Source organism: Pteropus alecto, unplaced genomic scaffold (genome assembly GCF_000325575.1).
Source record: "Pteropus alecto unplaced genomic scaffold, ASM32557v1 scaffold102, whole genome shotgun sequence".
Classification (NCBI taxonomy): domain Eukaryota; kingdom Metazoa; phylum Chordata; class Mammalia; order Chiroptera; family Pteropodidae; genus Pteropus; species Pteropus alecto.
The window spans coordinates 745,538-755,945 of NW_006432224.1; the positions used below are offsets into that span (position 1 = coordinate 745,538).

Genomic DNA, 10,408 nt, shown 5'->3' on the forward strand with positions numbered 1-10,408 from the left:
CCCAGCCTTGTGATCGATGGCAGAAGCCTGGCGTACGCCCTCGAGAAACACCTGGAGGACAAATTTCTCTTCCTGGCCAAGCAGTGCCGGTCGGTCTTGTGCTGTCGCTCGACGCCCCTGCAGAAGAGCATGGTGGTGAAGCTGGTCAGGAGCAAGCTCAAGGCCATGACCCTGGCCATAGGTGAGTGCCCGGGCCAGCTGAGAATGGGGATTCTTGGCAGGTGCTTCCGTGAGCTGCCTGGGCCGAGGCTGCGTGATGCCGGACGGACCCAGACACATGGCGGGGATCGGAACGCCCACGGCCTCCTGTCAGCTGACTTCTGCTGACCGTCCCAGACGAGCATCTGGTGACAGAAGTCCGTCTTAAGTCCTGAGCAGGTGCTGAGTCTTCCACCGCGTCCATAGGGACTGTGTGCCCAGTGGCTTCTGCTGGCACACGGGGACCACGGAGCCTCTGGCTCCTCTCTGGGCTGCCTGGCAGGCACCTGCCTCCTCTGCACGCCCCCCACCCACCCTGTGCAGGGCCTGCTCCCGCCAGGCTCGCCAGGCTCGGGCCCAGCAGCGCCGCCTGCTGGTGAGGGCCTGGAAGGACCGCGGGTGACCGGGGTGACTTGGGGACGGGGGATCCCCGTGACCCCAGATGTCGGTTTGCTCTTCCTGTGGCTGGAACCCACACCTGGGTGAGTGCTGGCTCTGGAATCACCTGATTGGGAATAATTATAGTGTTTTCTGCAAAGACCCGTGACAGCCTGTCCTTGTTGACTGGGGCTTGCCCCCTGCCACGTGGGGAGCCTGACGAGGACAGAGTTGAGGCCAGTGCAGAGCCTGGGTCTGGGGTGGCCTGAGCGTCACTGTCACGAAGACGGCCCAGGCTCGGGGAAGACAGGCAGCTGCTCCGGGCGGCTCTCCTGAGGGGCTGTCTCAGGACCAGCTTTGTCCCCGTGCCTGGAGTGGCCTTCTGGTCCCCCTGAGCAAGTGCTGGAGGCAGGAGCCGGGACTCTGCAAGCTGAGTCTCCATCCCCCGCCCCCCACCCGCTCCTCCCATCTGTCCTCGGTGGTAACGTGTCCCCTGGTACAGCCGCTGCCAGACGTGAATGACGAAGCGCATGTTTGCAGCCTGCTCGGGGCCTGGCTCTGCCACCGAGTCACTGGTGTGCGGTTCTCATTTAAGAAAGCGGAGGCAAAGCCTTGGCTACTTGAGCAGGACGCAGGGGGCAGCACGCTGACCCCTGGGACGCGAGCTCGTCTCCCACTGGCAGTCACGGCCTCGGAGCCCTCATCCTGGGCCCAGGGACGACTCACAGACAGCACCGTGGCCCGTGACGTCCATTCTGAGTGGCGTTCGGGGAAAGCCGCGGAGGTTGGCGTGGCCTCCCAGCTTTCAGTCCAGCGGCTATGACAAGTCAGCCGCCTTGGGCCCAGAGTCCAGAACAGCAGGTGACAGGAGGGAGACAGTCAGTGCCCACGTGAGGGGCCGCTCCGCCTGCACATCCGCGTGTTCGAAACTTGTCGCTCCGTGGTGTGGGTCCTTCTGCCCGCTTCCAGAAAGGGTCACGGTCACTGAGTGACACTGACAGTCTGCTCGCCTCCCCTCGAAGGTGTCGGGCGCTGTCACCTGCGCCTGGGAGGCTAAGCGCTTTGTGGGCAGCCGGGCTGACCAGACGGTCCCCGGGGTCCCCGCGAAGCGGCTCTGCCTGTGTGGGCGGGACTCGCCGCCTCGGAAAGCACGGCGAGGGGCCGCGTTGGGGCCGCGTGACCGATCGCTCTACACGCGACAGGGGCAGGGCGCTCCGCAGGTGACTGGACACGAGACCACCCGGAGAGCCGCAGGGGGTTAGGGCGTTGCTGGCGCGTGGAGCTGACCGAGGGAGGAGGTGCTGTCGCCCGCGCCCCGTGCCGGTCCCCGGGGCCCGGCTCGGCTGGCCCAGGCGCACTGCCCGCTTCTCCTCACCCTGGCCCGGCCCAGCGGGGACCCCGTGAAGCACCTCCACGCCAGCGACGCTTCCTCCCCGATTCTTTCCAGGGGACGGAGCCAATGACGTCAGCATGATCCAGGTGGCAGACGTGGGCGTGGGCATCTCGGGCCAGGAGGGCATGCAGGTAAAGACTGACCGGGCTGTCCAGGGCGACCTCCCCGTGGGCTGCGTCCAGCCACGTGAAGGGCTGGCCTCGGGCGCAGCGGAGCCCACAGCAGCCGAGGCGGAAGGTGGCTGCGAGGTGGCGGGGCCGGGCGCGGCCGCTGTCCTCAGGCGTCCTCTGTGGCGCAGGTAGAACAGGCGGGGGGCTCGTCACCTCCTCCCTGGCTGTTCGCGCCCTGCCTTTGGGGCATTTCCATGGCCCCTGAACACTAGTGACACCACTTGAGAGACTGGCTCTGCACGTCCCCGTTGTCACCATGTGCTCCCCACAGGGGACCCAGACGCCGAGCCAAGGGGCTCATTAAGACGTACTGCTCTGGGCGTCGTTACGATTTCCTACATTTGATTAACTTTGAATCACAACGTTGTTCAGCTTGCTAGCGACTTCAGGGAACACGCTCTCACGTGTTCTCATTTTAAGAAGCAGGACGTTGTCACCAGTCAGTCACCGGCTGACTCACTCCGCCATGTGCTCGGGCTGGGGTCCCTCACCGAGCACTCACCGGGCCAGGCCTGACAGAGGCGCCGTCCCCAGCGAGGCACAGCGGTCGCCCGTCAGCACACTCCACACTCCGGCCCCTGCCCCACCGGCCCCTAGTCGCATGCCTGGCCTCTTCACAGTGCCGCGTGTGGGGAGCTCGCGACACCTCAGTTGAATGAGTGGACAGAATAGTCAGCTCGTGCGGACATTGGTGGCACTGCCTCCTGGCATTACGCTCGTTTCCTAGGTCAGCGGTCCCCAGCCCTTACGGCACCAGGGACCGGCACTCCTGTGACAGTAACAGCTGAGGATCTGAGGGGGGCTGAGGCGGTGATGCTGGCGCTGGGGAGCGGCTGCAGATGCAGACGAGGCTTCACTCACTTGCCCGCCGGTCCCCTCCTGCTGGGCGGCCCGGTTCCCGACAGGCCACGGCCAGTACTGGTCCGTGGCCCGGGGGCCGGGGACCGTGCCTCAGAGTGAAGCTGAGCAGGGCGATGCCTGTAAAGCACAGGCGTAGGGAAGGCACCCCGTAAACCCACTGACTACGATCACTGACCGGAGAGGGACTCAGCGGCCACCGCTCACTTCCTCAAGGCAGGAGCCGGGATTTTTGTCTGCATTTTGAGAGATGATGGGATTGGCCAGGCCCGAGGTCACATGCTCAGGCCAGGCCCGAGGTCACATGCCGAGACTCGGCCCGCAGCGGGCGTGAGGTCTCGGTGGGGTGCTGTGGGACACCTTGCAGCGTTCCCAGCTGCCCTTCTCTGAGGAGGTGGCACTCTGGGGGCCGCCACGGCCCGGCACCTCCTCCTACTGGTCCAGAGCACGGGCCAGTGTCCCTGTGCAGGTAGATACGGGTGGCAGGGACACTAATCCGACCTGAGTCACCGAGGATGGGTGAGGTGTTTGGAGCTCCCATGCCAGCTGAAGTGGGGACCTAGCGGGAACAAAGGACATTATCTCCGAGAAGCTTGGTCCTTGGGGGAGAATCTGGGCCCATCACGTTTGCTGGGCACCTGTGGGGCAGAGCCCTGGCCAGGGACGAGAGGTACAGGGTGTAGGACGGCCGCTCTGCTGGCTGCCACGGGAAGTCGGAGGAGCCAGGAAGACGGGCAGTTCCCGCGAGCTCCGCCGGACGTCACTGCAGGAGGTGCCAGGAGCAGCACGAGGGCCTCACGGCGGGTCCGACCCCGCGGACGGGCAGCAGGCCGGCGGGGGGCTTACGCGCGCTTCTCCCCCGGGGCGGGTGCTCCAGAGGCGGCCCGCGGCCTGTCCCTAACCTCTCCTAACGGCTGTCCCTGTGTCGAGAACAGGGACCCTGACTGGTGGTGTCTGTCTCCAGGTCTGTGCCTGGCAACGGGGGTTCAGGGGGTGACTGCGAGGACGGGCAGTGGACGGATGAGGGACTTAAAGAGACGCGGAGCCTCCCAGTGCCACCAGGAGGCGGTGAGGACACGGCGTCTGCCTCGAATCCCTAACTCGGGGCTCCGAGAGCAGGCATTCCGAGGTGTCAGGCTTTTCTGTCACGTGTAACAAGTGACGTTATTCTGCACAGAAAGGACATCAAGCATGGTCTACTTTTCTAGGTTTTATTCAAATATAGGAAATCAGTTAAAAGTTGAAAGCGGCCTTACACGTTTGTGTGTGACAATCCTCTGGAGACAGACGCTTTTTTCCCCGACATTTCCTTTGATTTGTTTTTCCAAATAGAGAAATTCGTCACAGGGTGGGTTCCAAGGTATTCTGGGCACAAAAGGCATCACTTTGATGGCCTTTGTCTGGCCCGGGGAGCACGAGGCTCAAAGAGGTGAAGGGACCTGTCCAGCCCCATCACCTTCCCTGCCCGTGGAGGACACGTGCTGTCCCCACTCCGGGACGGGGTGCACGGGGCCAGCAGAGCGGGAGCCTGGCCTCGCCTACCCCGGAACGTGCCTCGCAGGACGCCCCGGTCCCTGCCACGCGTCAGCAGGGCGTCTGCGCCTGGCGCGGGGAGCCCCGGGCAGAACCACGGAGACTGCACACGCCCCGTGTTTTTCTGGACTCCGGTCTCACGTGTTTGAAGCCGTGACGATGGCCCTGAACCTGGGGCTCGCTGGGGCCGAGTTTAGCTGGGGCAGGAGAGGGGACAGCGGCCTCCCTGCCCGAGCTGGCCCCGTGTTGGGGGCGGGCTGCAGGCCGGCGGGCCTCGTGACGCGCGCTCCCTCCCCAGGCGCCCGAGCCGGCCCCGTGTTGGGGGCGGGCCGCAGGCCGGCGGGCCTCGTGACGCGCGCGCTCCCTCCCCAGGCGGTGATGGCCAGCGACTTCGCGGTGCCCCGGTTCCGGTTTCTGCAGCGGCTGCTGGTCGTGCACGGCCACTGGTGCTACTCGCGGCTCGCCAACATGGTGCTGTATTTCTTCTACAAGAACACGGTGCGTGCCGCACGCGCCCCGGGGCCCTGACCGTGGCTGCGCCTCGGAGGGAGTGGGGGGGAGACGGGCAGGCCAAACGCGCGGCCGCCGAGCGCCTTAGAGTGAGGGGCGGTCTGGTTGCGAGCGTGACGCGGCCGGTGGCCGTCCCCCGTCTGTCCGGCTGCCTCTCCTGTGCGCTCAGCCCTCCGTCACCGTGGTTCTCAGGCGAGGTGCTGAGGGGCCAGACAGGCGTCGCCCAGAGTGGACGGAGTCACGGGACAAGCAGGGTGTGGTCGGCGGTCGGGCAGACAGAATGAGGGGACTGTCACACTGCGGCCCTGGTACCGAATGGCTTGTGCTGAGACACACCCACACTGGACCACGCACGAGTCCCCTGGGCAGGGCGCAGGCTCAGACCCGGTGGGAAGGGGCCACCAGCAGGGCCCCACCACACTGTCTCACGTGCTGGCAGGACAGGGGCGGACCCCTCAGGGCCACGCCCTGGCTCTCCGGGGCTCTGTCCAGGGTCCTGATCCATCCCACAGTGACAGACGTGACTCCCAGTTCCTTGTAACTGGGTCCTGGCGGCCCGGCGTCTGCCCCCAGCACGAGCACCACGGCCACTTCCGAGCTCCACTCTCCTCTGGGGCAGAGGGACATCCTGCCCAGACTTGTTGGCCTGCTCCTGCCTGGCCTCTGACAGCGTGTGGGGGGGTGTCCAGACAAGGGGACTCTAAAATAAGCTGGGGTAAGTGACCACCCAGGGTGGTCCCACAGACCTGCCACGTGAGATGCTACAGCTCCAACGTCAGATCGGCCTGCACTCTTCTGCGAGATAAGACACAAAGGTGTTTTGCTCACCTTACTCTGTAATCCTGCTTTGAAGCCTCCGTGCTGGTCTACGCCGCCGTGAGCACAGCTGTTGCTCATGCTCAGCGGGGGGGGGAGGGTTCCCACCTGCCCGATCCCCCTCCTGCCCCTCACTCTCACCCATTACAGAGTGTCTCCTAGCAAAGGGCACCGCTGCTGAGGGCCAGTCAGGGCAGGTCTAAGTCGACAGGTTGGATCCTGGAATTAATTCACACTAGGCTCTGCCTGCGACTCTGTCCTGTCGCCCGCCGCCTCGGCCCTGGGGTTCCAGCTCCAGTGCGCGCTGAGAACAGGCGTTGCTCGCGCTCGTTAACTGCGCCCAGCTGCGGCGAGCCATTCGCCATCTATGGATTTTATTCTCTTTATCTGAAAACCAAAGCGCACGTGGGAGTCGAGTTCTCTCCGTAATTCCTAACGAGAGCTCCCCAGACCGAGAGGAGGGCGTTGGACGTTTCCGCTGTGGACGGACAGAGTGGCCATCCCAAGGGGGCACGGCCTGTCTATGGTCGGGGAGAGGATGGGGCGGGGGCCGGGGGCACCCGCTTCCACGCGGGGTAGGACCGCGGGGTAGGACGCAGGGCCTCCGCATGCACTTGAGACGTTCAGCGCTAACCGCTCTGCCTCTCACAGCGAGGCGGTCATTATTTTTAGGAGGAAGTTGGTCTTCCTTCCCAGCACAGAGCAGAGAAGCAGTTTCCATAGCAACAGGTTTGAGAAGAAGGCTTTCTGGTACCCTTGGCAACTCCTCGCTTATCTAAACGCTCCTCCTCCACGTTCTGTTCCGTGGACTCCTGGCTCGTTATGACTCAGTCGGCCCAGCCGGTGGTGCCGGGTGCCGGGGGAGGAAGCGGGGAAGTCAACGGGAAGTCCGCGTTGGCCGCTTTCCAGGGCAGAGGGGGAAGCTGCACACGTCGCAGACGGAAACGGGACTTGGAGGGAGTGTGACATCGTAGGTTACGTCAGCAGACTCCTTCCTGGTCGTCAGAACAGGCCAGTTTCAGGTCAGGAAACGGGAGCTCCGAGAGGCTGCGTGACGGCGCCAGGTCAGAAGGGCAGAGTGGCAGCTCCTGGCCGCCCTGGGGAGCGTTCTGATGCGCGCTCCCTCGGGACGGCCCCAGCTCCGGGCCAAGGCCTCGAGCAGCTGAACAAGCTGGTTTATGGAGAGGTAAACGGTGGTCAGAGTCCAGGCCTCTGACACCCTGGACGTCGGCTTGCTTCTCCCTAAACGAGGTGGGCACACTGACCCTGCGTGAGCCTCAGCCGAAGGGGACACCCAGAGCTGCCGGCGGAGCACGCGCGTGGGCACGCCCAGTGTGCGAGGGCCCACGGCCGAGTGCCATCAGCCCGCCCGGTTCCTGGACAAGGACGCTGAGCAGAGAGCTTAAATGACCTGTGCCAGGCCGCACCCCTCACACGTCTGAGCGCTTTGCGACCGCTAACCCACCGTGACCCCCCAGAAATGGGGGTCGGTGACCAACTCGCAGGGGGCAGGGGCCCACCCCTAACTCCTACCGAGCATGTGCTCCAGGAGGCCAGGCCCCCTCCCGCAACCTCGCTGTCCAGGTCGGCGAGGCAGCGGCAGCGGTGGGGACCCGCTGGGGCTCACCCACCAGCCGAGTGCCCGAGGGGGCCCTGTGGGCACCAGCGACCCTGCCGCCACGCCCGCGTGCGTCTCTGCTACCCGCCCGCTGCCCGTCGTCAGGGGGAGGCGGGGTCTGGGATGCAGCACCTGGAGGTTCGGTTCAGGGAAGAGGCCGAGACGGGTGACCCGGATGTGAGCAGCCCTAGGCGCAGCGGGGCCTCCGCCGTGCCCATCAGTGCCTGTGGCTCTTCAGGCACGAGACCTCACACGCCACAGGCTGGCCTGGGAACACCCGGCTCCCACCGCGTGTCCTTCGTCGTCTCGGGGGGACAAGAAGGGCCAGGAGCGGGGAGAGGCCGGGGCGCGGGCCCAGTGCCCGCCCCGCAGGGCCCGGGCGGAGACTGTGCCAGGGCGGCTCCGAGCGGCTCGCCCCGCTCCCCTCTCTCGACTGCAGATGTTCGTGGGCCTCCTGTTCTGGTTCCAGTTCCACTGCGGCTTCTCCGCGTCCGCCATGATCGACCAGTGGTATCTGATCTTCTTTAACCTGCTCTTCTCGTCGCTTCCCCAGCTCGTGACTGGGGTGCTGGACCAGGACGTGCCGGCCGATGTGCTGCTGACCGAGCCGCAGCTCTACAAGAGCGGTCAGAACATGGAGGTGAGCCTCCCCGCCCCCCTCGCCTCCCACCCCTGGGAGCTGCGAGTGCCCGGGCCTCTCTGCGCGGACGACCGGGGACAACTCTTAAAACTCCAGAATCTGGCCAGTGGCAGGGGAGGGAAAAAACCGATTTTGCCGGCCCGACTCCAGGGGAAGCGGCGAGGCGGCCGGCTGTGCGCGTGTCCACCCCCTCTGAGGTGTGTGTTAAATGGTTTTGTGTATCGATTTAACGCAAGGCTAAAGAGACAGGGTCCAAGAAAAGGTAGAATGCAGTGAACACTGTCCCCGCGGCGAGTCTGCGAAGCCCGCGGCCAGCCCACCTGTCCGCTACGTCGCTGTGGTGGCTGCTGCAGCCTCCCAAAAGGTGGTTTATCTGGAATGGGAATTAACGAGAAGGTGAACTCATAGACCGGTGACCACACGCAGATGTAAATGCGTGTGAACACACCGCCTGGGTCGAGCGCTGATGACCAGGTCCTCCTAGTGCCCATCAGCGAGTTAAAATATCATGTGCGCCGAGGGAACCACCCACAGCCTCCCGTCCAACTCAGAACGTTCCTCTTCAAAGGACGAGCTGACGTCCTTTGCTCACCCTGTGGACCCGGGGTTGCCACGGAAGCAGGCAGCATGGGGAGGGGCTGCTGAGGGCCGCTGCGGTACCCGTCACCTGCGCTCGGGCCTCCTCTGCTCAGGACGCAGGGCGTCTCGTCCTGTGGAGTTTGGTAACCGATGGGGAGGGCCTGGCCCGCACCCGCCCGGCGCTCAGTAAATGCCCCGTCTGTCCGACCTGCATTCGCTGTGGCTGGGGCTGGGCCAGCTGCTCAGGGGCCCACAGGGTCAGGTACAGGTTGCTACTCGCTGATGGGCACGTGGAAGGCTGGCTCTAACGGCCACCTGGGAGGAGCTGGTCGTCAGCATGTCAGGCCAGGCGGCTGCCCAGATAAAGAAGACCCATGAGTCCGTGTGGAGGACTCTGTCCTCGGTGCCCAGCTCTTCGATTTTAACATCAGAGCATCCATGATGGACTTTGAGACGGTCACTCTCATGACACGTTCTAGGGAGCCCACCCACAGGGGAAGGCAGCACCCCGACAAAGTGGGAGCAGAGGAACCTGGCCTGGGGAGGCCACCCCGAAATGCAGCGCCCCCCCCAAAACCTCCTACGTCGCCTCAGAGCTGCTACAGCCAGTGTTTCTCACGGGCCCTGCGGGACCCCCCACCCCCTCCCCGGTCCCAGTCAGCACGTTTAAGCGAGTAACGGCCCGGGGAAGGCTGACCTGCTGGTCTTGTGCCCCAGGAGTATCGGCCGCGGACCTTCTGGTTAAACATGGCCGACGCCGCCTTCCAGAGCCTGGTCTGCTTCTTCATCCCTTACCTGGTAAGTTGGCACCGGCACTACTGTTCCCGTCGCTTCCCCAGCGACCCGAGACACAGGACACCGCTGTCTTCCAGGCCTACTACGACTCGGACACGGATGTGTTCACCTGGGGGACCCCCATCACTGCCATCGCGCTGCTCACCTTCCTGCTGCACCTGGGCATCGAAACCAAGACCTGGGTGAGGGGGGGCGGGGCTTGGGGGGGGCTTGGCCTGCGCGCATGCGCGCCCGCGAGAGCCCGGTGTCCGGCCACCCGGTCCCCTGGGGCCCAGGCCGTGGGCTCTGGGCAGCTCAGCCCCCTCCCCGCCTGGGTCCAGGCGGGTCCCCGGGTCCCCAAGCCCCAGCGGCCGCCGTGCCAAGACCCGTTTTCTCAGCCCTCAGAACGTCGCCGCCAGTGCGGACGACCGGGGCCTTCCTGGCTGAAACAGCGGCCCTCTCTGTCTCTCCGCCCTCAGACCTGGCTCAACTGGGTGGCCTGTGGCTTCAGCGTCCTTTTATTCCTCGCTGTGGCGCTGGTTTACAATGCGTCCTGCGCGACGTGCTACCCGCCGTCCAACCCCTACTGGACCATGCACACGCTCCTGGGCGACCCCGTGTTCTACCTGACCTGCCTCCTGGCGCCCGTCGCCGCGCTGCTGCCCAGGTGGGTGTCGCCGGGTCGCGTCCCGGGCGGGCTGGGGCCCATTTCACCCAGCGACGGCCGCGCTGACGCCGTGTTCGCTCTGTCCAGGCTGCTGTGCAAAGCTCTCCAGGGGACCCTTTCCCCCACCCCGCTTCAGCGGGGACGCCAGCTGGCCAAGAGGTCCCCCAGGAGACTCGGCACCCCCAGAGAGCCGCGGGGCCGCGCCCCGGTGGTGCAGAGCATGGAGCCGCTGGAGCAGAGCAGCGCGGGGGCCTCTGGGCCCCTCTCCAGGGAC

At 65.3% G+C, this 10,408-nt stretch overlaps 1 protein-coding gene across 1 annotated transcript in view; it reads left to right on the forward strand.

Moving 5' to 3' along the window:
• Nucleotides 1-10,408, forward strand: part of ATP10A (ATPase phospholipid transporting 10A (putative)) — an 82,879-nt gene that overhangs the window by 56,663 nt on the left and 15,808 nt on the right. The window contains exons 15-22 of the mRNA XM_015585696.1: nt 6-181; nt 2,024-2,100; nt 4,903-5,028; nt 7,914-8,114; nt 9,411-9,491; nt 9,566-9,670; nt 9,947-10,134; nt 10,222-10,407. Of these exons, the coding sequence (XP_015441182.1) occupies nt 6-181; nt 2,024-2,100; nt 4,903-5,028; nt 7,914-8,114; nt 9,411-9,491; nt 9,566-9,670; nt 9,947-10,134; nt 10,222-10,407 (1,140 nt within the window). The remainder of the gene's footprint in view (nt 1-5; nt 182-2,023; nt 2,101-4,902; nt 5,029-7,913; nt 8,115-9,410; nt 9,492-9,565; nt 9,671-9,946; nt 10,135-10,221; nt 10,408) is intronic.